At 39.0% G+C, this 26,310-nt stretch overlaps 4 protein-coding genes across 17 annotated transcripts; 2 read left to right on the forward strand and 2 right to left on the reverse strand.

The window, feature by feature from the left end:
* Positions 1-1,601: 1,601 nt before the first annotated feature.
* On the reverse strand, positions 1,602-14,006 carry LOC108002656 (uncharacterized). 8 transcript variants are annotated; one of them, XM_017064448.3, is made up of 10 exons: positions 12,935-13,602; positions 8,620-12,871; positions 8,292-8,452; positions 6,263-6,420; positions 4,434-4,590; positions 4,080-4,376; positions 3,637-3,947; positions 3,141-3,487; positions 2,321-3,080; positions 1,602-2,249 (listed from the first exon to the last, which is right to left on the reverse strand). In XM_017064448.3, exons 3-9 carry the CDS (start codon positions 8,443-8,445, stop codon positions 2,333-2,335), a joined length of 2,172 nt encoding a protein of 723 aa, XP_016919937.2. In that variant the 5' UTR covers positions 8,446-8,452; positions 8,620-12,871; positions 12,935-13,602; the 3' UTR covers positions 1,602-2,249; positions 2,321-2,332. The 8 variants fall into 8 exon arrangements, with proteins under 8 accessions (XP_016919937.2, XP_061939538.1, XP_028524919.2 ...); XM_062083554.1 differs by lacking the exons at positions 8,620-12,871; positions 12,935-13,602 and adding an exon at positions 13,879-14,006; XM_028669118.2 differs by having other exon boundaries at positions 12,578-13,602.
* A 109-nt stretch (positions 14,007-14,115) lies between these two features.
* LOC108002657 (uncharacterized) lies at positions 14,116-15,897 on the forward strand. Of its 2 annotated transcripts, none has more exons than XM_017064452.3 (7): positions 14,116-14,365; positions 14,446-14,572; positions 14,643-14,729; positions 14,813-15,083; positions 15,166-15,345; positions 15,432-15,577; positions 15,662-15,897. In XM_017064452.3, exons 1-7 carry the CDS (start codon positions 14,116-14,118, stop codon positions 15,819-15,821), a joined length of 1,221 nt encoding a protein of 406 aa, XP_016919941.1. In that variant the 3' UTR covers positions 15,822-15,897. The 2 variants fall into 2 exon arrangements, with proteins under 2 accessions (XP_016919941.1, XP_028524922.1); XM_028669121.2 differs by having other exon boundaries at positions 14,819-15,083.
* A 336-nt stretch (positions 15,898-16,233) lies between these two features.
* LOC108002635 (acetyl-coenzyme A transporter 1) lies at positions 16,234-19,869 on the forward strand. The gene is made up of 9 exons (XM_017064417.3): positions 16,234-16,898; positions 16,964-17,270; positions 17,334-17,623; positions 17,702-17,856; positions 17,938-18,131; positions 18,204-18,388; positions 18,457-18,574; positions 18,664-18,879; positions 18,966-19,869. The coding sequence occupies exons 2-9, from the start codon at positions 17,061-17,063 to the stop codon at positions 19,143-19,145; spliced, it is 1,548 nt and encodes a 515-aa protein (XP_016919906.1). The 5' UTR covers positions 16,234-16,898; positions 16,964-17,060; the 3' UTR covers positions 19,146-19,869.
* An 82-nt stretch (positions 19,870-19,951) lies between these two features.
* Positions 19,952-26,215, reverse strand: LOC108002634 (cationic amino acid transporter 4). Of its 6 annotated transcripts, XM_062083559.1 has the most exons (12): positions 25,876-26,074; positions 25,493-25,639; positions 25,010-25,258; positions 24,593-24,928; positions 24,275-24,521; positions 23,797-24,196; positions 23,479-23,707; positions 23,245-23,406; positions 20,971-23,178; positions 20,839-20,880; positions 20,449-20,766; positions 19,952-20,295 (listed from the first exon to the last, which is right to left on the reverse strand). In XM_062083559.1, the coding sequence occupies exons 2-9, from the start codon at positions 25,632-25,634 to the stop codon at positions 22,997-22,999; spliced, it is 1,947 nt and encodes a 648-aa protein (XP_061939543.1). In that variant the 5' UTR covers positions 25,635-25,639; positions 25,876-26,074; the 3' UTR covers positions 19,952-20,295; positions 20,449-20,766; positions 20,839-20,880; positions 20,971-22,996. The 6 variants fall into 6 exon arrangements, with proteins under 6 accessions (XP_061939543.1, XP_028524924.1, XP_016919905.1 ...); XM_028669123.2 differs by adding an exon at positions 26,132-26,215 and having other exon boundaries at positions 20,449-23,178; positions 25,876-26,038; XM_017064416.3 differs by having other exon boundaries at positions 20,449-21,620; positions 22,972-23,178; positions 25,876-26,077.
* Between the last annotated feature and the right edge of the window lie 95 nt (positions 26,216-26,310).

A 26,310-nucleotide genomic window follows, 5' to 3' on the forward strand; every position in this document is an offset into this window, starting at 1 on the left:
TTAATTAATTATAATTGTTAATTTCTTGCCAAAATGGTCAAGATTGCGAGAATAATTATGTATATAATGCAAAAAAATATCGTGGATAATACTGTACATATTGAAAATGAATAAATATTAGACTAAAAAATTCTAGGAGAGAAATAACATTACGAAACATTTATCTTAACGTTTGTACAATGATTGTGAAATGTAAAATTGACTAGTGCTACGAATGGAAAACATTGATTTTTTTCGGGTGCTTGCGGCCTCTAGCTGAATATTACCAAAAATAATATTGTTAAACAGAGTTGTGTTTTAATTTCAACAAAGAATACTTATATACATCTATATAATATGTACATATTGCACATGCCCTTATTAAATCCTAAACACAGTTTTATTATCATAAAATATTCTACAAGAGAAATTAACGTTTGGACAGATAAATTTTTCCATTCTTATGTTTCGTATGAAATGAATATAAAATTATTATGAATACAAAACGTTTTAATATTCAGCCTATGAGGTTCCACGTTGACCTTTGCTACTATATGGATGGATTACATGTATTGGGCCTTTGTGGGCATAAAAATTCTACATGAACAAGAGATCTTCCATCGTATTTTACCATTTTCTTCGCTTATGATATATCTATATCAGATCTATGATACGCTAGCATCATAAATAGCAGTCACAGTTAGAGACTTTTGACTTCATTGATTCTTTTGTTTTATACATATTCCCTATAATATTTTTAGAACACAATTTTTTTTTACTTTTATACGATTGTACGTTTCGCGCGTTAGAAATATCTCTTTTCGTGATGAAGTTAAAACGAAAATCAATCGTACTAGTTTTCATTAATTATTTCTAGATTTTAGTCCAGTCTGCAGATTATCGACGAGAAAATTATTCCACTTAAAATTTATCTATCTTCTTATAAAAATCTAATTTTTATCGAATATAATTGAAACGTACTTTAATTATTCACATTGGGCACAATCACACATTGATTTCCATTAATATTCAGAATGTTTTAAACGTCAAACGTTACACGTCGAGCTTATTACATTTTAATTCTATTTTATTTTCTATGCATATCATGTTCACAGTCGATGGCAGTTAAGCGCAGATCAGGCGAGTCTTTTGATGTTATCTCTCAATTTTCGAATCAAAAAATTTAAATAATCTATCGCTCGTATTATTCACTATAATATGAAAAATTGTATCATGTTGTATAATATAATAAACGTGGATTTAAAGTTTCGATCTTAATCATAATTCTTATAAGATGCTACGTATACCACTTAAGATTGAAAGGACGCAGTCGTAGACAAATGATTGCACATTTCACTCGTTTGACTTGCGCTTTGGTATTAACATTTGCTCCGTAAACTAAATAATAGAACAATCATTATTAAAGAATCGATATTTCGATATTTTGCGGTTTCATTCATTGATTTAAAAATATGATTTATAATGATTATTATTTTAAAACGCAAATGGTAAAGTAAACTAGAAAAAAATCAATGAATTAAATTTGAATCCATACTATTATTATCTGCATACAGATAAATCAATAATCACGTGTATGTTATATCATTTAAGAGAATTATATCATTAATATAAATATTGGTATTTATTTAACAATATAGTATTCAAATATATTTATTCAAAAGAAAAAAGAAAGAATATTTAAATATCATTTTTAAAATTATTTTATATAACATAATATTTTTTAATTTAATATAATTTAATATAAGGATAATTAGATGTAGAAAAAGAAGAAAAATAATTTAAAGAAAATAACTATGGAATAATAATATATCTCATCTGACGTTGTAAACTCGAATAAGTAATTACTTACATTCTAATCACATTTCACGTATTGCACTGTATATTAATTATATACTTTCCGATATAATATCCGATATAAGAATACTTAAAAGACTTGAATACTATTTGTAAAAAAATGACTAGAAAATGGACTTGACAGGACTTTCGAAGTAAAGTGCGTATTACCTGAACAGACGCGTTGTATTCAACAATAAATATATCAATAGAAAACTAGAAAAGCCCTCTTTCTACGAGCTAAACACGATTAATTGCAATGATATAACATTTGGCAATTAAGAAAAGTGCATTTATCGATCGCCTTTTTTCTTCTTCTTCTTCTCCTTCTTCTTCTTTTATAATATTTCAAAACACAAATGGGAGGAAGTCTTTCTGAGGGAAAATCTTTCTTCGATCGAAGACTCGACGGAAATCTTTAAGAGAGATATTAGACGAGATTAATAACAAAGAAATATATATATAAGATAAAACCAACTGAACGTACTTATCATTTTTTTTAAAAGATGTGTGGCGCTAATTGCAATTTCCACAATGAAACGGGCCTGGCAAACACGGTGACCTGGCCCTTTTCCTTCCCTCCAACTAAAAACACGTAAAGAGGCGCTGGTCCGTACGAAGGCGTCTCCGACTCTTCAATCGCGGCGACCTTCGCCCTCTGCCTTTCGGCCCTCGACGCACTGACTGCTCTTCTAGACGGAGAACCCAACGGTAAACTTTTAGGCGGTGCCCTCGGCACTCTTTTGATCTCCTGAAGCTCCAACAGTTCCGCGAATGTCTGCGAGGCAGATCTTCCTGGCTCGTCCTCTAAAACACTGTCCGGTGGGCTGTTCAATAATTTCGCGTACTTCCCATCCTGAGGTTGCTGCTGCTGCTGCTGCTGATTGTGGTGATGATGGTAATGATGATTCTTCGTCTCGTCCAGTCCAAGATAATTCGGATTGCAAAAGCCGAATTGGCCCTCGCGTATCGTCGACGGCGTAACCATGGGCCGATACTGTTTGCTCCTTCGACCCGACGGCCAATCGTCGTCGGCGAGGGGGTCCCCAGGACTTCTGGCCTCTATACTCGCGTAATCTGACGTCGACTCCTCGCCCTCCTCCAAGTCGGCGAATCGAACCGAAGCCGACGTGGGAATTTTCGAGGCGGTCGGCGTTTTCGGCGTTTGAACAGCGGCCTCGTAGAGATGGGAGCTGTAACTCTCGCCCCGCGTCGGTTGGCAAGCTTGGTGCACGGCCGCAAAGTCTCTGGAAGAATTCGCAGAAATTCTATATCTGTTCACCACAGCGCGCGTCGGTGTCTCTCACCGTTTCTCCTCTTGCACTTCTATCAGCCTGGAGGTGGGGGGTTCCGTTCGTTCCTCGTTGTCGCTGTTCTCGTCCAGGTCGACGAACACGAGCCTCGCCGCTTCCACGGGCGTGAGAACAGGGGTGGGTAAGGTGAGCGCGCGGAAATTCGGCACCGAGATAGGATCTCTGGTCATGCCAGAATTGTTGGCAGGATTGGTGCAGCTCGTCTCCGCGTTTTTCGACGCGGTTTCCGCCGGCTTTTGCCTCCGACGGGCCAGCGTGTTAGCGCTTCGGGACTTCACCATCCCCGTGGACGGCTCGCAGACTTCCGAGTCCACTTGCTGAAACGGATAATACGTATTCGCCTGCAGGCAGGCTTGTATTTGTCACATGCGTTTCGTGCGCGTGTAAAATTGAAACTAACTCGGTGGGTAGGTGCGTTTGGGTAGTTTAAATCAGAAAAGAAACGCAATACTGTATTTTAGTTCCTATGATGAGGTAAAGGAAACAGTACCTCTTGAGGACTCTCCTCGTTGTCGTCCTGCCCGCTTAAAACGGAATAGCTGCACTTGGTTGGGTGGCTCAACCGGGAAAGATTAATTTGCGACAATTTAGAAATCTCCTTGAGAAAGCTCGGCCTGGCCGGCGCTTCATTAGGCGATATCCTGTTGTTGCACAGCCTCGTCCTTTGATTCTTCGGCTTCGGCTTCGAATTATCGATATTGGTCCCTCTGATCAACAGTTCGGAAACGGCTAACGCGACGCTTTCCGCTCTTGGCTGGGGTTTAGGACCTGGCACTGATAACTTCTCCCACGTTTCCGTACCTTTCAACAAATTTCCATCAACCTCCTTACCATATAACACACGGCACAACGCTTTGCAACCACTTTGGACACTTTATATCATATACAGAATATGCGTGGTCGCGAAGGGGTTAATAACTCGATCATTTTTACCGAAATGAAACCTCCAGAGCTCGTTCGTGGCCAAGCCACCGCTCTCCCCGCCAAAAATCAGCATACAACTGGGGAGCCTGCAGGCAGCGTGGCCGTGGAGGGGGCCCGGTCCCGGTTTGTTCCTCAACAGGCACCAGGAGGCGGTATTCACGTCCCATCTCCAGCAGTCGCTTCTCTCTTGCAGGTCGGTCATACCACCGTAAATGTACATGGCATCACCGTGCAGCACTGCCGAGTGTTTGTGCCTCGCTGCTGGCCCACTCTCGCTCGAGGATAGGAGATGCCACGATTCCGTCTCTGAAACGACGAGACATCGTAGAAACGTACACAGGGATAAGATTCTCTTCTTTTTACCGAAATGGAACGCCCACAATTCCGGCGAGCTGCCGCGCAAATCCTGGTAGCCACCGTAAATGAGCATCTGGCCACGATGAACCAAAGCGGTGTGACCTCTTCGGCCTCTCGGAACAGCGCAACCTCGTTGCGCCCTCACCTTCCTCCACGCGTTGGTCTGGAAGCATGGCGAATACTAAGATAGACGAGTTCGCTAATTTCGAATACGAAACGTTCCCCCATTCGAGGATAGAAATTTCTCGAATTTTGCCCTCGAGGGAAGCGCGCAAAGTATAAAGCTCTCGCTTAGACGCAACGGTCTATTATTAAAAGCTTCACCTTGAAAAAAAAATGAACACTGGTGAAAAGATGTAGGACATTACGTGAGTGACGCACGATTCGAGAGGGGAGGGGGTTGTTGGAAGGGGAGAAAAATAGCCGATATCATGGAAGACACGAGAATAACGGGGATCCGTGAATTATACAATATTTCTGAAACAGGCAATCAGCCGGCCTTTTTCAATCTCGAGTCGGTCAACGGGCTTCAACGAGGGAGAAAAGAAATATGCGTTCCAAGGGGTCCGCGATCTTACCTGCGGAAGGAGGGAGAAGGAAGGTGCACAAGGGTGCTGAAAGTAATTACGTAACTCGAAGTACGTGCCTAAAGTTGATAGGCCACTTGCCTACTACCCCCGTATTACACGAGGGGTGGAATACTAGCTAAATCCACCATCGAAAACGCTGCGAGATCGGCGTTGGAAAACAGTTTCACGAGCAGTAATCTTCGAAAGATCGATTAATTACCCGAGCTGAATTTAAAAAAAGAAGGAAAAGAGAAGGTAAAAAGAGAAAAGACTTCGTCTGGATACGATTTTCCCCCTTCCACAGGGCGGAGAGAGAATTTTAACGAGGCTCGAAGGGAAGACGAAGAGAGGAAAGAGAGCAAACCGCGAGACGACCCCTCTGGCTTAACCAATCGGGTTTGCCGGGCGCATTCGTAACGCGGATTTCAATAATACATTGCGAGGAGACAAGCAGGGCGGGGAATGTCCCTGTGTGTCACGGTTGAACGAGCAAAAATGCAGAGGAGCGAAGTAAAGTAACCATGGCGACCGAGGAAAGGAGGAGAAAAAAAAAAAGAAAGTTTAGATTGCGCGTGAAAAATTAAAACGGGGACAACTTTCCCCCGTTATAAGAAGAAAATCACGATGGATTATTATTCCTTTCCTTCTTCATCCATTTTTTCGCACCCCCGTTGAAAGGAAGATACGATAAACTATTAAAGGACCGATCCTTGGAGCCTGAATTTATCAATTTTTAATGATCGGCAACACGCACAGGTTGAGGGTAGAGAGGAACCCTTGGGAGGATGAGCGTTCAATTTCGAGGGATGGGGGTGAGAAGTGTTGACACCGGTTGTGTCAGTCGGCAAAAATTGCTTCGGTCAGATTCGATCGAAGAATCGTAATTCGCGAGAAGATGACAATTGACGGGGAAGAGAGAAAGCAAGAGGAAACAATCAATGATCAATTTCAAGAAGACTAACGTTTCTTAATCCCTGCTCCGTAACGAAAAGCATCGAAGCAGGATATTGTCAATCAAGGCCAACACGCTGTTTCGATTTACCCTCGACGACGAGGTAGCCTCGAGGGCTACCCTCACTTTCCTAAATCGAATCGCTTAAATTCGGACGGGAGGAAATTTAAAATTTAAACTGAATCGTGGAAAGAGGAATCTCGAGCCGCATCTCGACGATTTCCCCTTTCGTCCCGTGCAGAGGAAGGAGGAGGGCGACACACGCAAGCTTGTTGAAGAGAAGGGGAAAGGTTTGGCCTTAGGTGATACGTTACCTTGACATTGTAGACCCAAAGCGGCGTTTCCGTGCCCGCGGAAAATCCGAGCTCTCCCCCAAAGATATAAAGGCAATCCTTGTAAGCTACCGCGCTGTGCTCCTGAAGTGCCGGCGGCCTTTCCCCCCCAGGATGCAATTCCTCCCATTTACTGTCGGCTGGGAAAAGAAAACAGAAGAAAGGGTTAACAACACGCGTCGACTCGTTATCCCAAAACGGTTTTCATACACGCCAGACGGACTCCCTTTGCAAGGGACGTAAACGGGATTTATGCAGCCTCGCTTTTCCTCTTCCCCGAGTTATTATACGCGCCAACAGGGATGAAGTCGAGCGGTGTTTGCCGGAGCCGCACTTCGTTCAACCAACACGCACACTTTTTATTCTAACGCGCGTTTTAACTATTCCTTCCGTTCCATTATTTTCTTCACAGCATCTTCCAACTTCCTTCCACTCGACAACAAACCCTTGTTTTCCCGACAGCATCTTCGTGGAGGAAGGTGGAATTGGAACAGCACGATGGGAAAATTAAAAGCAGGAGAGAAGTCTGTAGGGTGTGCACTACTAGAAAATCTTTTACGAACGCTTCGTAAATCGCACTTTCGCCCCGCCCCGGCGATCTGCCTCTCTGAAATAAATCCTCCAAGCTTTTGGTCGGGGCTTCTTAAGAAACGGAGGAAGACGGTGAGAGAGAAAGAGAGAGGATTAAATGTAAGCAGTGTCAAGGACGCGGAGTTTTTTAAAATCTTTACGTAAAAAAGAAAGGAGGGGGGATCGAATAAATCTGAATTCGCTCGAACGAGACGCGGTCTTGAAGGGTGCGTTAAAACCTTGCTCCTTCATCGGATGGATTTAACAGGAAGGACGAACGACTCTTCTTTACCCTTCGAAAGTTTTACGAAAAGAGAAAAGGGACGCTCCCCTAATCTAGTCGGTGAAGAAAAACGAGGTTTCTCTCTCTCTCTCTCTGTCTTTTCTTTTTTCTACGATCGAAAGAAATATTTTTTCACCACTCAAAATTTATCACGGTTTCGTCGACCGTGGAACGTGCTTGGGAACAAAGAGCGTGAAATTTGCATAAGAGTCATAATGTGGCGGGTGAAGTGGTTGCAGTGTCTGGCGCTAAAGATGCCCGATATTGATTACGGACAAACGTGTCGTATCTAGAGGAAGGAAAAAGGTCCTTTTGTCCGAAAGTGCTGCTCATAGGAGAAAAGCTGAAGAGAAAGATCGAGGAGAAGAAAATTAGAGCGTTGAATCTGACTGGAATCGCGATTCTATCCAAATTTAACGAATAAACTCTGCTCGGAAATTAAACATCGGAGGAGAGGGGTCGAAGGAACGAAAAGATGAAGCGCTCTCGCGGTCGCGAATAATACTTTCGCGAGGCCAAAGTATATCGACGATGCTTTTAAAAGGGGTTCTCGACCAGTATTTTGCCCCCTGAGAGACAACCCCTTCTACATACACCGCTTTAATATTCACCCAAACTTGTGCTCCAACAATCCACGCTGATGAATAGGGCATCTCGAGCTCAAACATCGCAAATTCTGTTACCCCATTGGACGAATTCGCTTCACGTGCAAAAAAAATCTGCAATTTTCGATATCGAGAACAGTCTACAGGGAATACTCGGTTCGAAGCGTTGCCAAATCGAGACTTGGCTAGGCCCAAGCCGAATAATCCTTGTGGAAGCTGAAAAACGTTGAGAGGCAACGGAGATACGGCGATTATCGAGTTAATATACCGTGGAAACAGGTGTAATTGTGGAGTGTCGCGGATCTAGTTGATATCGCGGACGTTGGCTTTAATAATGGCGTGTTATCGATCAGACTGAACCCCGTTTAAATTCCGTCGCGCACCCTCTCGTTGGCCGAGCGAGATGTTGGGGTGGCGCGATGGTCAGAGACGTGTGTTCACGGACATCGTATTAATTTCTTTATTCTTTATTCGTTTTTGATTCTCAGAGGCGAGCAAGTTCAACAGAAGGAGGAGAGGATTAAGAAAAGGGGGGCGAGTAGTCGTCACTTACCGAGGCTGTATCGCCAAAGGTCCTTGAGGGGAAGATTGCCGTTTCGTCCTCCGAGGAGATACACGTGGCCGGAGAGTAAAGTGGCGCTGTGCTTGCTTCTGGAAGGTGGTGCGGGCCCGTTCTCAGTGCCTGCCGCGGTAACCGAGCTCCACATTTTCCCCCTGCGGCAGAACGGGAGACTCGAAGTCAGTTACGATTCAGGGAAAATAATCAGGGAAATATTTAATTAACCGAGCCGAGGAAAAATCGTAAAAATCGTATCCTCGAATATGTATCGTAAGCCTTAAACGTATCAACAGCCGGCCAGCTGTACTTGAAATTCAATTACCGAAGCTTCGAAATCGAGTTTCGGGTAAACGAATGCACCCTCACGCGCCCCAAACACGCGTACGCAAATAGGTGGTCCGGGAAGGCAATATGCTAGGTAGACGCTCCTCGCCGATACAAATGGGATTCCCCACGCTCTGCCTGGTGTACAGCACGGCCGAGGAGGGAAATCTCGAGCTTGGAAATATTTTCAACCAACATTTTCCTGCTCGTCGACATCTCTCGATGAAGAATTTAATTCAAATGGAAATGCGTTTACGAAATAGAAGCTTTGATGGAGCGTTTGTCAAATCGAATACGATCTGAATTTCCGGAAACATCGCGCATTTCCAATACTCTGCAAATCGCACACAATATATTCTTCCATCCAACTTTACCTTTCGAAACAAAACTCGTCCAACAGGAATAAGATCGAAGATAATTGAAAATCTACTTTCGAAGAGCGTGCCTCTAGAAATTCAAAAATATTTTTCTCTATTGTTCAACGATATCCCATCGTGACTGTTCAACGGGGAAGCGTTTCTTCAAACCTCCCCTGACAAGGCCGGAAACCGGCGCGTTATCGACCGGCGGCGGGAATTTTATTTTTCCAGCCTCGATATGCCGCGAACGCGAGCGGCAAGATTCGGCCAGATTTCGATCCCCCTCCTCGTTCCGCTTGAAAGCCTTCCTTCCCTCCCTCCCTCTCCCTCTTTCTGGTTAACTCGAGGGGATGCGTTGCCGAAAAGGGAGGGTAGTCAGACAATTTCCTCCATCCGCGCCGACACTCGCGCTTCTCTTGATTTCTGGATTACTCGATGTTCCTTTGCCGTCCCGTTGCTCGTTCAACGATCGTTCCCTTCGAAGCGGCACGTGCATCGATCCCCTTGGAGGAAATGGAAAATCGAGACGATTTTTAAATGATAAATCCCTCGACTTGACTTTTTTCCTCGTGATTCCAACGCGTGGTATCTCGAAAAGCAGCCCTCCACCCCCTCGTTGAAACGAACGAGAGTGATACGACGATCTGGTATCGATTATTTCAGAAATACGCAGAGAAAATTTCCTCTCCGGGAGGAGTTTCGTTCTAGAAAGAATCTCGGGATTGGATGGATATTCTTTTCTTTCTTTTAGTTTTCAATTATGCAGATGACAAGGTCTTTCGCGCGAGCAAGTTTCCACTCGCGAGAGAATCAAGAATGACTCCTCTCGTTACGGTGGATGTGCATGCGAAGAACCACTTTTCACCGTCCGCCTTTTCTCTTTTCCTCGCGTTTCTTTCTCTTCCTCTTCACGTTCCAGCGAGCATCGAACCCGAAAAGTCATCTCTGCGCGTTGCACAGGAAAAAAAGGGGTAAAATATACATCGAAACGTTCGAAGCGCGGAATAAATTTTTAATCTCGCCCATATCCTCCTCTTTATCGGGGAAACGTTTCTCGTTCCTTTAAAGATTCCGCGTACGAGGAAGCGTCGTGGGGAGACGAGTGGAGACGGTTCCCTGTCAACATCGCGTTACGATGTAAAACGTCCCTACCCTACGTTTCGCTCGTATTTTGAATGACACCCACTAGAAACCCTCGAGCGTGTCACTGGTGTCACTTGCGGTAGGATAACCCCGCGTATTTCTCATGTTTGGACCACGTTTGATGCGAATCGGCCAAACAATCGGCCTGTAAAGTGTCATCACGGGTGACGAACGATAAAAGTTAGATAAAAGGATTTCCAAGAATTCAAATTTTTCACATTTCGCCCGCCAGTTTTCAAACCAGCGTATGGATGACGCAAAACGAAACCTTAAAACAAGATCAGAGATATAATGTGATCCAAATGTGATAATCCTTGTCTCTTAATGCTCGGCGTATCGGTGTCCCTGAGCATTATGGTCTCGGTTAGGTTTCTATAAATGAAATTAATGCAAACAAAGATTCGAAAAGTGTGTTCTCGGTGACAGCCAATATTATCGAGTATCGGTTGGAAAGATATTTAGCGCCAAGTGGCGAATAACCTCTCCAGGGAAGAATGCCAAGATTGCAAACTTGAGAGGGAGAGAGAGAAAAATTGCACATCTCCTATTTTTCTTATTAATTTCACCTCGAGATATAAGTATTTCGTTACGTGCCAAGGAACTTCACTCGTCGAATCATCGTTTCGACGATTCCTTCCAAGTTTATCTAAGAGGATACGGAGCACGCCTGATTATTAAACGAAGAATTGATTTTTTCCGGAAGGTTAAGGACACTGTAAACTGCATTCACCACGTGACTTCGACCTAGCCGATTTGACGATTTACAAATATCCAGAAATTTCATCCGTTCTTCTTCGTTCAACTTCCTCGTGCGATCGAAAACGTGCTGCAAAACGAATAATTTGTATTTGTGTAACAAGGTGGAGAAGTAAAGAGATTTTCGGCTGCTTCGACCCACGATAATTCTCGAAGAATCCCGCCGAAAAATAAGGGAATGGTGAAGAGAGGGAAGCATTAAGAGAAGGGGCGTTAAGAAGACAATTAATTACACCGTTATATATTAGTGGAAGCGCGGTAACGCTGGAGCGTAACGCAATTTAACAAGCTTACCTCTCTACTCGGTAAACCTTCTATCCGGTTAGGTTTGGCGAATGCAACTTGTGACCCACATGCAACCGATTAAATGCGACTAAGCCTGTCTTTATGGTGGTAAGAACATCTCGGGATGCTTATCGGCGATTAACTTTGGCGATTTGCCGGAAATACATCGTCTAATTGGCAGAATTTGCGAGATGACGTGGCCCGAGAAATGGTTTACACGGTGCAACTGTGAAAAATCTCTCGAACGATATCTCTTGATATTTACACGATATCGATATATCGCTACCAATTCAACCTGTTGTTTTCGATGGTGGCAGTAAGTAACAACGATCGACAGACCGAGCGTCGATTGTCCCCTTTGATATATTTTTACGTAGAAACACCATAGACGAAACTCATCCTCCAAATTGCCTCACCGCGACATATTGACCATACTCATTCACTACGCGAGATATATATATATATATATTTGCAATGAATGTTGACAAAAAAGTGTTCTGCTCGGATGAAATATCACTCGTATCGTTCAAAGATTGCACGTTAATCTTTATTTTGACGCGACATCGAGCCAATGATAATCCTCGACTCGGCTGTGACAACTGTCCCTCGTCATTTACGGTCACTGCAACGACAGAAAACTGGGGATATCGCGTGACGATCGTCGTCCAATTATAGGCTCACCGAACAATGCTCGACAATTCTTCTCGATAATTCGACAATTCACCGGGCAAGCTTTCCCACGTTTTTTTGTTGCCATGGATCGAAACGGGGGAAAAAAAAAGAGTAAGATGTGTCACGAGGACGGCACTCTGCGTGCTCGACGTTTCTTCCGTACTGCGTCCGGGTCGAGCACCTACCTCGACGAGTCGTCATCGAGGACTCGACGCAGGCGCCTGAAGGAAAATCACCCCCTGTTACCCGCAAACTCCACAGCTTCCATCCCCTCTGACTTGGCCAGAGGGGGGTGAACATCCGAGAGTGAAACGTTTTACTGTACCCTACTAGTGACAACGATACATCAGCATGACTGTCATCGTGGGGGCAATCGTGCACGATTAACTTTATTTCGATCCAAGAGGAACGAGCATATCGCTTTTCGCTCTTACGTGTCGTCCAACGGATGGAAATGACAGAATTTCATTCACGGTGTTTGAGCCTTCTCTTCGAAAGACTGTGCACGTTGATTTGTTACGCTGGAAAATAGAATTGGATCCGGATTGCATCTGCAGTAGGTTCGAAACGCGATGTTGACGCGTGTACGCACGTGGGATATCGTGGAAGGGATCTGAAACGAGACGAAGCTCGTCGATTGGTAGTTCCGCGCCGTACACGGACGGACTTGTCTCTGACGATAAGTAAATTTCTATAACGGTTTGATGTTGGTCAGGTTGCGCATGCGCCAGCGTCGGTTACCATGGAAACGGGATGCCAGCCACCGCGTGTGAATGCGTATTGATTACTCCACTCTTGTTCCATTCCGCGATCTCTTGGTCCTCGTCGTATCTTCTCTCTTGTCACCCCTCTCGCCCATCTCTGCCTCCTCTTTCTTTTCTCTTTTTTACCTCGCCCGCGTAACGAATCATCCCGTTCCATCCACGACCTTTCCCTCCTCTTTTTTTCTTCTTCTCTAAATTAGCTCCATAATGTCTCTGCGCGTTTTTCAATCCCTTTGCACGGAATACAAATCCCTTTTCGTTAGCTTCTTTTCTACGAATAACACATTTTTATATACCTCAAGTGTTTCCAATTAAATTCCAATTAAATTATTACATAATCAATATCAAGAAGACGAGATTCACAGGAACTACGCTCTTTGTCCATCCAAATCCTTCTCGTTATAAACTGTTAGATACTTTCTTTCGTCACAGTTGTAAAATCCTCGTCGTTTCTTTTGTTTCGAACTTGCAAACGATTCACGCACAATAGATGGACAAATTTTGTACCAAGAATGTTGTAACGTGGTACCACACACTGTTATTAAGTCGACAGGCACTAAAAATATCCAGGCGGAACAGATTATCCTATTGTGTTTTGTAACATTGATTATGATTAGAAAAAAGTGAAATATTTTCATTTAAAAAAAGAAAAAAAAAGGAAAAAAAATATTTATGAGTCTGTTGAAGTTTAAAAATGACGAACAAATATTTATCTTATAATTCGTAAATGAGAGTTAAAAAGTTTCGAATAAGGAACAAATTTATCTATTTGAATGAAATTTCTACAATGGCAATCGATATCTGTTCTGAATCTATTCACAAGAATAAAAATATGATCGAACGATTATTGTTTATGTATATATATATATGTAACAGATATGTATAATTCTTTTTACAAATAAATCGCTTTCGAGATTTGATCTGCTGCTGCTCTTTCTGTCAAAATGTGAAATTTCACTTAAAACTGCGGCAACAAAGCGAGGTTAATTAAATTCTTAGCGTGACGGTAAAATATTGTTGACTTACTGATGACACTTTTATTTTCACCAACAAAAGTGCACATCTTTTGTTCATGCTTCGTGAATTACAGGGACGCAACTAAGTCCATAAAATTTTCATATCGAAAATAATAATATTTGTGATATTAACCATTACTTGTAACTTATAAATATAGAAATTGTATACAATGATAAAATTATAATAAAAATTGTATATAATAATAAAATTCTCTCTAACAAAATAAAAAGACTCGTAGAATAATTATATAATATATCGTACGTCGAATAACTTTCTGAAATAAAGTAATGACAGGAAGAAAGCTGATACCACTCCTGAAGGGTATAATGCGCGACAATATTCCATGCGTGGCAACTATATAAAAAAGGTGAAACTCGTGGAAAGAACCACTTTTCTTCGTGACGTTCATCTTTCTACTAAAATCTTTGCTTCTTCTCCAAAAACTATTATTATATATTATCTACTATCTAATTATCTAATTAGAGATTTGTTATCACGATGTCGCAATTCATTTGTGCTTTGTTAACGTATAGCGTTATTTGCTGTTCATTGGCGAAAAGTAATGAATTTGTTACGACTTCTGAATTCGTTAAAAAACAATCGGAAAATAAGTTATTAGCGAATATCGTGCGTAATAAAAATTCTTCCAAGTCGTACCTGAATAGCGTAGTGTCCGGTAACGAGAAATTTGATCGTTTGGATAAACAATCACGGGCTTCAGATCAACGATTGAAATCCGTATCAAAAGATAAGTCGAGCATTTTCACGTTTTGCAAATTATTTGTCATCACGTTTGAATCGCAAGTTGAATTTTGAATTGACGTGCAAATTCTAGTTGTTGCGGATCCAAATACGGTTCTAATTCATCGATGCGACCCGATTCGTATTACAGTAGAATCCCTGTGGAAAACAATCGATATCCGATTAAATTCGACGAACGTTTACCAGTCGACAGGTATTTTTTTTCTTTTTAAATGCGATTAATTTACGAAAGCGCAAGGATTTTACATCGAAAGAATATCCAGATACGGCTGGCAAACTCAAGGACCATCAGCAGGAAGCACAAGAAGACCCGGAAGTGTATTTTACGAAGGAAGTATAATAGGAGATAGGTAAGCAATTAGTTTGATACTAAATATAATTCCTTCCAATTTTCTTATTAATATCTCAAATGCTTAATGCAATTTCACACAAGTATTAGATTTGGTTCACGGCCGAATTATGGAAGCGAAAGTTCGCGAAAACCCAATGGTTACGATTCCAGCGTATCTGGAGAATATGGTTATGTTAATAACGGTTACGGAGGATATAGCTTTAACCGACCAACGAGTTATGGAGGATCAGTTTCTGGTGGTGGTAGTTACGGTATTTCAGGAACTTTTGCTAATGGCGAAGAATTCGGACCTGTGGAGCCGAATCATCCAGAAGGACATGCTCCCTCACATCCGAATATTCAAGCGCAAAAGGTGATGATTAAATTTGCAGCCAATTTGTTAGTCCATTTATCATATCTCTTAAGATATTATCGATTGTTATCATTTGCATCAGGCTGTAGCTTTAAAAGCATTGGCAGGTGTTGCGTTAATTGGTGCAGCTGCTGCTTTAGCAACGAATCCCGTTCTTCTTCCGCTTGGAGTTGTATCGGGAAGGAGGAAACGATCGAATGTCAAAGACAAAGATGCTTATATGAATTATATTTTAGCAAACCTAAAAAGTAATATTACCAAGGTGATTTCACTATTTTTGTTTTATTAATTATTATTTCCAACTATGAATTTCATTTTAATTTTTATGTTAATTTTTACGTTAAATAGAAGGAGAATGGAAATGAAACATCTTTGACACCATCATGTATTGCTAGATTTACATGTGAAATTCAATGGAATTATTGGTTTGATCATAGAAAAGATGTTGATTTTTTTATCGGAAAATTAGCATTGGAACGTCAACTTAACAATTTGTACGTATATATTTGTTCTTTAATTATGATAATTTATAAAAAACAATTTAAAAACTTTGCACGCACGATTTAATATCGTTACAGATTGTTAAATAATATATCTAAAGAACTTGAAAATGTTCGTATTAAAAAATTATTAAAAACAGCAACTATTATTGGTTCGAATGGAGGTAATTGTAACATTCTAACGTGTACACTTATAAAAAATAAAAAACTTAAAAATTCATCAATTTTTAAATTTTAGAATTTATAAAAAAAATTGTATTTTGAAATTAATTAAAGTATTTAAAGCAATAAAAAAATCATCATGAAAAATAAAAGTATAATTATTTTACCGAACAAAAATGAAAACTTTAATGCGCATGATTGAATAAATGAACAGTAACAAGATGATCAACCGTAAATATATTTTTGATTAAAGTTTTCTTCTTATTTTCTCTTGTTAATTAAACAAACATGTAAAGTTTATTTTCTGACAATCTACGAATTATTAATTAGTTAAATCATCGAACAAAACTGAAATAAGCGTATCCTTATTCTTTTTCCACTATTCCTCACTAATAAAAATGGCGTACTGACCATGCGCATAGCCATCATTTATGTAACTTATCATACGGTACTATGAAATCTTTATAGTCAATGACTTTAAATATTCTTTAAATATTATATATTACATAACTCTTCGATAACGATATTTTAAATAATATTCATTCATTTTTAAAAATATTACGTACGTAATTCTTATCTCTTAAAATGCATTGAAGAAATAATTGATTGTTATGAAAATATTATACATGGCATATAAAGGCACATTTTTATGTAAGGAAATAAATTCGTTCAGATGAATTTAGGTACAATATTTTGCTCTTCTATTGAATGATTACATTCAGTAGTAAAGGGTTCACACGTGGCTTTAAGACTGAAAAAGATAAAGTATAACTGACGTGTCCTTAATGAAAAACAACGTGGCATTTATGAGCCATTACAAATTTTTTTCAATGATACCTCGCTAACTTAATGAAAACGAAACAGTTTGAGATGCTGTTCGTCACTTGTTGTTCGTAACATAATTATAAGATATTTAAAAGTATTTATTTTTTATGAGAATTTCATCTGTCAATTTCTCATATAAGCATACATTTCGTTTTTGTATATGTTATACAAATAAAATTAAGGTTATATTGGCAATGACCACGTCAATGATAATACATTTATAATAAGATACATTAATAATTAATTTTATTGTCACGTGAGTGGTTCTTCCGTTTAGAAATGTTTATGTTACTTGATCAAAGGATCTACGCTGAAGTATTTTAGGATGGTACGTTATAATACAATGATAATTATCATTTAACAAGATGTTTTATAACATTGTTAAAAATTTAGTTAAGGATTAAAAATTTAACCCTCGCATAAAAGAAATAATCGTTGGAAAATAAAGAAAAGTGTTCGAGATCATTGTTGATCTCTTATATCGTTCTCCATGGGTACTAGAAGAAAAATGGAAAAGGACGACAAACTGGAAGATGGTGTTCACGAATCGAATCACGTACATGAACGTTCCGATTTACGAGGTGACGAGACTAACATAGCTATTCTTTTATTTTTATATCTGTTACAAGGAATACCATTGGGCTTATGCGGTTCTATCCCTATGTTACTTCAGAACAGAAATGTTTCATATCGTCAACAGGTAATTCATAATGTTTATAGAATTGTTTCAAATGATAGAAATGATGTTATACGAATATTTTAGGCTGAATTTAGTTTTGTCCAATGGCCTTTTTCTCTGAAACTATTTTGGGCACCAATAGTAGATTCTGTATTTTCTCAAAAATTTGGAAGAAGAAAAACATGGTTAATTCCAACGCAATATTTAATGGGTTTTTCTATGCTATTATTATCTACCCATGTAGACCAATGGTTGGGTAATGAAACTTCAAAACCAAACATAGGAATGTTGACCATAATATTTTTTGCACTAAATGTATTAGCTGCAACTCAAGATATTGTTGTAGATGGTTGGGCACTCACTATGTTAAAAAGGTATAAACATATAATTTGCAATTAAAATGTTAATATATATATATTGTTTCAATAAAATTCTATATTTTTTTGTTTTAGATGTAATGTGGGATATGCATCAACATGTAATAGCGTAGGACAAACTGCTGGATATTTCATTGGTTATGTATTTTTTATAGCATTAGAATCTGCAGAATTTTGTAATACTTACTTAAGATCCACTCCTTCTAACAAAGGCATCTTGACCCTGCCTGGTAAACTAATTTAAATTGTATTAAAAAATTATAATATATATTAAAAAATTGATAATTATGTTTTATTAATCTTTTTTGTAGATGTTCTTTATTTCTGGGGTTGGATATTTGTAATTACAACCACTTTAGTTGCATTGTTTAAACATGAAGATTCAGAAAAAATGCATAAAGATGGAGAACTAAATACAGATGTCAAACATGCTTACAGATTATTATGGAATATTGTTAAATTACCATCTATAAAAACCATCATTGTATTTTTATTAACTGCCAAGGTTAGTAAATAATAAATATAATATAATGAAATTTAAACTTCTTTGATATTAATTTGTTTATACCAATTATAGATAGGATTTTCTGCTTGTGATGCTGTAACAGGTTTAAAATTGGTGGAAGCTGGTATACCAAAGGAAAAGTTTGCTCTTATGGCTGTGCCTATGATACCTTTACAAATATTACTACCATTAGCAATCTCAAAATATACAGTAGGTCCAAGACCTATGGATGTATACATAAGAGCTATGCCTTATAGGTGATTAAAAAAATATGTATTTAGATTAAATAAATAAACATGATAAATATTTATAATCAATCTTACAGGTTAGCTTTTGGACTTGTAGCAGCATTTTTAGTATGGTTAACACCATATGTTGTAACAGGGGGGCAAGTTCCAGCCTATTATTTCATACTTTTAATAAGTTTATATATGATACATCAGGTGAAATATCTAGATAAAATGAGCACCGGAATAACGATAAAACATAATATAAATTAATGAATTCATTCATTATATTTTGTTTTTCTCAGATTTTCACAAGTAGTATGTTTGTGGCATCAATGGCATTTTTTGCAAAAATTAGCGATCCAGCAGTCGGTGGTACTTACATGACATTATTAAATACTTTATCTAATCTTGGAGGTAATTGGCCAGCAACTGCTGCTCTTTGGTTTGTTGATCCATTAACGTTTCGACAATGCAGCACCGATTCCTCGAATGACTGTAGCACAATTTCGGAAAGAGAGGTTGATATTAATATTAACACTTTTTGACGTAGTATAAATAATTGCTTATAAAACATGTTTGAGAACATAAAAATTTCCTTTTTCAGTTTTGCACGAACACGCACAATGGTATTTGCAATATGAACTTTGATGGATATTACATAGAGAGTATTTTGTGCCTAATAATAGGATTTGCTTGGTTGAGGTGGGGTCGACGAAAAATGGATTTGTTACAGACAAGACCGATATCAGCTTGGAAAGTTATTCTTTCAAAGCAGAATAGATAACAGTATTGAATCCATTTTGCAACTTGTTGATACGGTACCTGTAATTATTAAGAAATTGTACAAATTAAATTTGAGTATGTACATTGATCGCGTGTGCCCGGGTCTATTTCCCGCACGTCTATCAAAGTGTTCCAATTTTATGAATGCAATATGGACTGAACAATTTTTCCAATTTCACTTTTTGCCTTCTCTCTCTCTCTCTCTCTCTCTCTCTCTCTCTCTCTCTCTCTCTCTCTCTCTCTCTCTCTCACTCGCTCTCTAATTATTTGTTGTGCTATCTTTTTCCCCGGTGTAACACGTAATGAAAAAAAAGCGATATTTGTCGCAAAATTTGATACGAAAAATTTTTACAACATCTTTTCATATAATAGCACAAAAACAATGTTACAAACAAGTACTGCATTTGCTTAAACATTGATAAGTTTAATTATAGCATGTCGTTTATGTCACAGTAGCATTCCATTCTTTATAAATCACATCTTACGTAGACATGCCAAGAATAAAAGTGTATCTTTTTTTTTATCTATCTCCTTATCTTCTGCGATGAAGATTAGCAATTTTAGTTACAATGTAATATGCAATATGTTGCACTGGTGTACTGCATATTTATAGTTGCTATTGGGTTTAAATAATTTGACAAAAAAAAAAAAAAGAATTAACGTTCGCAGTGCTTGTAAATCATTATGTACGAGTACATAATGTTAATAAAAGTTTTCCATACGAATTATTTTATTTTACCCTTATTAATATCTGTTGAATTTGTGGCATTGACAAATATAGGAGTGACAAAAAGAAATATTTCCTAATTATCTTTATGCGGCATGATAGCCATTATTTTATTTCATTTACTATCTTATCCGTGAAAGAAACCAAAAAGAGGAAAACGTATTCATAATATGCGTTTAAGTACCATCTATAATTTGTACGTAAATACTTTGAAAACAAATATTCACGAGAAAGAATTTATCGATGACGAATAATTCACTGTTTATCCACAACATCCAGGTCGTAAATCTTGTTGCTGATCTTGTTCCTTGTGACTTGGCGTTCTTTTCTTGAGGCGTGCCATATCCGAATTCATCATTTTGTGATGATTAAGAGGTATATTTATATTCGCTTGAGTGGTCGGTGGAAGAGCGCAGCGTCCATCCTACGATTATGTCATATGTTATATTAATCTTGATTAATAAAAAGTTAAAGAAGGAAGTTATTTGTACAATAAATAAGCATTTAACAAATATAAATTTCTCGTAAGGTTAAAATTATAAGATTAAAATTATAAGAAGCATGGCGAGATATTTACGGTGACGAATGATTCAGCATCCGTGATAGAGTCGGCATGAGCAGAGGAGAACAATGATAAATGCTGAACTTCGTTTTCGATACTTCGTACGCAAACGAAAGTAAACATCATTGAGACGATCAGTATCAACTTGACGAACATCTTGCACGTTTTTACTTTGACTTCGGAGTTCGTTCTAGAATCCTCAAGCATAAGCCTTGCTCTTTTATATGGATCAATATTTGCTCGTAAATCTTTGTCATGTTACGTTATTAATGACTTTGAAGTTCGATCAAACATCGATATGTCAAATTTGAGATATTTTAAAATCGCATATTTCTAGTCAGTATTGTTAAAGATATATCGCTCGAAGAATAAACATTACGTTTCGTGTGTATTTTAAAAGGATACGTTTAATAATGCAATTAATAATTGTGGAATATTTAATTGCCACTAAAAAGAAACAAACGATTTTTCGATGACAAATATTTTATATTAGAAGACACAGTATGTACGTATGTATATATAGTACAGAACACTAACAATAATTTTTGGTACCATCTTTATAAACGATTACATGCACACGATAATCACGTACAGTGCCTTTTTTTTTTTATTTTTTTTTTTACAATGCCTTCCTAACGACTGTCGTAATTTTGTACGTATTCACGTGATTACCATCAATAATTACGCATATTACGTTGCTATTGTACTTGCAATTGTGCGATAATAACGATAATCGAAGAACTTCATCTCGAGGAAAATAATCTGCGTAACGTTTCAATTGAATTTTCTCTTTTATACATTATCTATTTTAAAAGATGGATCGCTCCAGACGGGATTTATATACGGAAAAAATCTGTACAAATTTGAGGAAAGCTGGAAGAAATATTTGAGACGAAACGGATCGCGCAATGTTTTCTGCACCGATCGTATTACAACGACGAGCCCTGAAAAGAATAATAAGCTATTCGCGTGACTCGTCCGAAGCGATACATTCTCCTCCATAAACGTATCACCTTAAACCTTACGTAAGATGTAATTATGGTGTTTGCTACGTTATTCTTCATCTATGTAACATCTACGTCGCTTTGACGATGCGTGGCAAGATGTACCAATATACTTTCTTACGTAACATCGATTACATTATCTGCTACGGTACTCGATCCTTGCTGGATCTGCTGAGCGGAGGACTGTCAAAATAATATATAATACGCTATAGTTAGTTAAGTTTAATTAAATCGAAAAACGGAAAACGATAACTTCTAGATGCGACGCGATATATTAATCGATGTTTCTTTTACGTCAAATTTATATTACATATTTTTCTTTTTTTTTTTTTTTTTTAACATAAGAGAGATCGTGTAATAAATTTGGTGTATTAGGAACGGTCAATCCTAGAGGAATCTCTCAAGAATTCAACATTCTGATTTTATCAGAATCACTACGATTACGATTAATTGGTTAAGTAATAAAATCGCAAAGTGAAACTTGTTCTAATCTTGAAAGAGGTTTACCAAATAAGAAAGAAAAGTTATTTCCAGTATAACGATGATATATCGCCACCAGGCAATCCACGTGCTTAGCAAATCCGTGTATAATTAATCTTAAATTTAATCGTTCGCCATATAACAGGCGAATCTATTGTCATGCTTTTAGATTCGTACATCTTACTGTATATAATTAGTCTATCCGTTCCCAAGGCACCATGTTTCGATCCATGCGCCAGAGCATTAACATTTTTTTTTTTCTCTCTTTTTTAATGCTCTGCGTGTCTTTCTTTTTTTTAATCTGGCCTTTATATATATATATATATTTTTTTTTTCCCCTCCTTTTTTTTTGATTTTTGATCCTAATTATCAAATTCACAAATTATTCTGAATTTTTCCAGATTGACCAGACGCGATATTCAGAAATGAAATTATTGAAAATACGATACCTTCTTCCCTTACAATCGACTAAATCATACCATTGTATTTTATATATATATTTCAGTTAAATTTAGTTTCCTTATGCATTTTTGTACAAATACAGAAATAAAATTCGTTTCAATGTACAATCGGCATACATACAATTCAATTTTGCGTAGCTACATCTGACTATCAAGACAGAATGTTAAATGTACACCTGTAAAATGTAAAAGGGTTGTACACACTTCGAACTTGTGCGCGATAATAATATACATACAAGAATGGAAACTATTTTTTCCAACAAAACTTGCGATATTACTGATATACAAATAAATTAGGACGAAATTCAATTGAAAATCACTCGGCTTCGCAATTGAATTGTCAACAGGACACGTAGCCTTGCCCACTCCGAGATCCACATCCACAATTGAATCGCTTAATTTTTTTTAGACAAAAGAAGCTTCTTAATATGCAATTAAGTTGGCGTTTTTTTTACATAACGTTATAGCTATATCGGTATGTACAAAGATCCCAGGATACTTAAATTTCTGTTTCAAATCAGCGTATACAGGGAACAATGGTCAAGTTTTTCTTTAACAATTCCTCCTATCTCTACGTGATATAATTTACTTACATTACATCCCTGAACTCTATTCCCTCTAACGTACGAAATCTTCCTCGTTTAATATCGGAACTTTATCGCTTTTCTGATTGACCCGTAACGTGGCGCCCCATTTCGCACCCCTGCCCGCCTCCGAGGTGGCCATCAGTATCGAGTAAGAGTTCGGGCTTGCCGCCTCTTTGCTGTAGTGAATCCCGTACAGAAAGTATATCAACATCCCTGCAACAATTTTTTTAATTTTCATTAACTTGGAACGCGATTCGGGGGAGGGAAAGATCGACTTACCGACGACCATCCAGACGAGGAACCGTAGCCACGTCAAAAGCGACAAGTGGAACATCAAGCCTATGTTGAACAAGATGCTGAGGGCCGGTATCACAGGCACCATTGGCACGCGGAATTTGCCGGTGGGGGGAGACTGCTGGTGGGCGATGATAACGAAAAGGCCTGTGGAATTGCGGAGTCACGTCAACGATCGACAAGAAGGAACATCGGCGCGAAACGAAATTCTTATCTTACTTCCGATCAGTAGCAGGATGACGTTTGCCAGAACGAAATAGTCCCACAACGCGGGGGCAAAGTACGTTTGGGATATCAGTATGAACAGAAAGCACAAGGAGATGCAACCCGCTGTGTATATCATCACGGAGCCCGTCACCACATCCCCCGGTTTACAACTGCCCAGAAAGTTGGCTAGCCAAATGTATCGTGATTTAAGTTTACCGGTGCCTTCGCTCAAGTCTAGGAGCTGCAAATTTGTTTTTATATATTTATTAAAGGGAACATCGTTTTTTCGCCGTTATAAAATAGGAAATTATTAGGAATGGAATCACGCACCTCGGATTCGGCAGACGTGACGCTGTTGCAATCGCTGTTGGAGTCGGCGCCCTCGGTGGGTGGCGATGTCAAGCTGCTCGGCGTGCCCACGTTCGACGGGGAGGGTGTGACCTTTTCAGGCCGATACCTGAGGATGATGACGCTGGCTGAAACGATGGTGTAGGCCAGGAACGTGCCGATGGACATAAACTCGACCAAATGTTGAAGGTCGAAGAGCAAGGCGATTAAGGCACTGAGGAAACCGCTGATAGCCAAATTGAGGACAGGTACTTGGGTGCGATTGTTGATATGGCCGAGAAAGCCGAACAGTAGACCGTCGTTTGCCATGGCGTACATTATTCGCGGCAACGAGAACAAGGATCCGAACAGGGTTGTCGTCATTCCGCACAATGCCCCAATACTGTTGAAAAATCATTATTTTTTCCGACTATTAATAAGGAGTTTAGAATTGTCGCTGTTCTAGTTCCACTCCTCTTGCCTTATCACGTATTTGGCCCATGGTATCCCAATCGAGGAGAAAGCCTCGGGAAGGGCCGCAGTGGGATTGATCTTCCAATATGGTATGACCAGGGTTAAAGCGGCGCCAACCAGCACATAGCCAACAGTGACGATTGTCATTGAAAATAACGTTGCTCGCGGTATACTGTATGCAGGATCGCGTGCCTCTTCCCCGGAAGTAGCGATAGAATCGAAGCCGACGTACGCGTAGAAGCACGTTGCAGCACCTATTGTATATATATATATATGTATAAAGAAATAAGAAGATGATATTTGCCGCAAATAAATAAGGGAATACCTGCTAATACGCCGGTGAATCCATAGGGTAAGAACCCTCCGTGCTCGCAACTCCAATTGGAAAGTTTCGCGTAGGCGAATCCTAGTCCGATCACCAATCCCATTACCCCTAAATTCACGATGGTGAGCAAGGAATTGACCGTTGCCGAACTCTTAACGCCCAATGTTAGCAGCATCGCGTAAAACAGACATAATGCGGCGGCTAAAACGTCTGGAACACTTCCAAGCGGTTCTGCCATGGTGTATCCGTGCATTATTCGACGGCTATAATTGCTGATCGATCCCCCCGCCAAAGAATCGACATATCCGCTCCAAGCCCTTGCCACGGATGCCGCGCCTATTTCATGGATGGAAAAAATTTCAGACGCGTGAATTCTATCGATCTTGGGATGAATTAATTTGAAGGAATCGTCTTTACCGATCATGTGCTCTAATATAATGTTCCATCCGATTACGAATGCCCAAAATTCACCGACAGAAATGTACGTGTAAACGTAAGCGCTACCAGCTTTCGGAATTCGTGCACCGAATTCAGCGTAGCACAACGCTGCTAATAAAGAAGCTATACCGGCGAGTAAAAAGCTTAAAATTACGCCTGGGCCGGCCGTGTCGCGAGCTACTGTTCCTGTTAAAACGTAGATTCCAGCGCCAACCATGTGACCAACGCCTGGAAGATAAATTTACGTATAATATATAAATATATGAGCGCGTCAAATGTCGTAAAGTAGCGTAAAGAATTTTTCATATTATTCAACGATATACGAGAAGTACATATGTATCATAGTACTGTGCATGCAATTATATCATTCCGGTTTGGAAACTACTTTATCGCTTACGAGAACACGATATCGCGATAGGTGGTCGTGCGTGTCCTTACGATTAAAATAACGCATATGCTTACCGAGTAGAGTAATATCGAAGGTGGAAAGACATCTTTTCATTGGAGTTTCGAGTAAATCTCCTTGGAGTTTTTTCGTGCGGTTCATTTTGGTACATAAACCGGACATAACGTGTCCGAGGATCATTCGGCGTACCGATGGCATTTTCACTTATTTTAAACATAACTTCTCTTAGAATTTTCTTGTCAAACAAATATTGCATTTCTTAGAAATTGCAATGCGTTTTGCTAGAGTGATTCGTACTCGAGTTTACAAATTTTTGTGAATCAAATGTCAAAACTGCTGATTATCGTACCGATAAGGAACATTTGAGAATGGACGTTTGTTTGGAAAACGCATTGCCATTCCGCTAATCGTACGTTTAATAAATTATTTTTCTACTTACGTGGAATTGATTATATTCGTTTCGATTCACAATTGTTCGAGGCTTGACCGATTATGACAAAATCTAAACTGCAACGAACGAGATTACGACGGACGCTGAAATCTACGAAGAAGTCGCATGGCGCCTCCGTTAGCACGCAGGCTCGGATGTTCGATCGATTCAGCTGTGATAAAACTATTTATGTCATTCGACCACAAGAATATGAATGAATATTCTTTTAATTGACATTGCGATAATATAGAAAAATTTGTCCTACCGTATCTCCGCATATTTAATCAATTGGAAATTGATTTTCTTTTTATTCTTTTTTCACTTGATACTTTATTTATTTCTACGAGACTTACTGAATTTAGCTCTATGTGTAAAAAAATGATTATCGATAAATTATAATGTTAGGATCGATTTATGTTTTAATTTACAATTAAAAATAATTTA

Source organism: Apis cerana, linkage group LG13 (genome assembly GCF_029169275.1).
Source record: "Apis cerana isolate GH-2021 linkage group LG13, AcerK_1.0, whole genome shotgun sequence".
In the NCBI taxonomy this organism is placed as follows: Eukaryota; Metazoa; Arthropoda; class Insecta; order Hymenoptera; family Apidae; genus Apis; species Apis cerana.

What these genes read in the sequence shown, in the direction of transcription:
- LOC108002656 (XM_062083554.1), bottom strand. Translation starts at nt 8,445, where the DNA reads ATGTGGAGCTCGGTTACCGCGGCAGGCACTGAGAACGGGCCCGCACCA. An exon ending in GCTCTGGAGGTTTCATTTCG is followed by an intron (nt 3,948 to 4,079) that starts GTAAAAATGATC and finishes ATTTGTTGAAAG; the next exon opens with GTACGGAAACGTGGGAGAAG. An exon ending in GAAGTGCAAGAGGAGAAACG is followed by an intron (nt 3,081 to 3,140) that starts GTGAGAGACACC and finishes GAATTCTTCCAG; the next exon opens with AGACTTTGCGGCCGTGCACC.
- LOC108002634 (XM_028669123.2), bottom strand. Translation starts at nt 25,634, where the DNA reads ATGCCATCGGTACGCCGAATGATCCTCGGACACGTTATGTCCGGTTTA. An exon ending in CTTCGATATTACTCTACTCG is followed by an intron (nt 25,259 to 25,492) that starts GTAAGCATATGC and finishes TTTATCTTCCAG; the next exon opens with GCGTTGGTCACATGGTTGGC. An exon ending in CATCCTGCTACTGATCGGAA is followed by an intron (nt 23,407 to 23,478) that starts GTAAGATAAGAA and finishes GCAATTCCACAG; the next exon opens with GCCTTTTCGTTATCATCGCC.
- LOC108002635 (XM_017064417.3), top strand. Translation starts at nt 17,061, where the DNA reads ATGGGTACTAGAAGAAAAATGGAAAAGGACGACAAACTGGAAGATGGT. An exon ending in GCACTCACTATGTTAAAAAG is followed by an intron (nt 17,624 to 17,701) that starts GTATAAACATAT and finishes TTTTTGTTTTAG; the next exon opens with ATGTAATGTGGGATATGCAT. An exon ending in GTTTATATATGATACATCAG is followed by an intron (nt 18,575 to 18,663) that starts GTGAAATATCTA and finishes TGTTTTTCTCAG; the next exon opens with ATTTTCACAAGTAGTATGTT.
- LOC108002657 (XM_017064452.3), top strand. Translation starts at nt 14,116, where the DNA reads ATGTCGCAATTCATTTGTGCTTTGTTAACGTATAGCGTTATTTGCTGT. An exon ending in ATTGAAATCCGTATCAAAAG is followed by an intron (nt 14,366 to 14,445) that starts ATAAGTCGAGCA and finishes ATTGACGTGCAA; the next exon opens with ATTCTAGTTGTTGCGGATCC. An exon ending in GGAAGTATAATAGGAGATAG is followed by an intron (nt 14,730 to 14,812) that starts GTAAGCAATTAG and finishes ATTTCACACAAG; the next exon opens with TATTAGATTTGGTTCACGGC.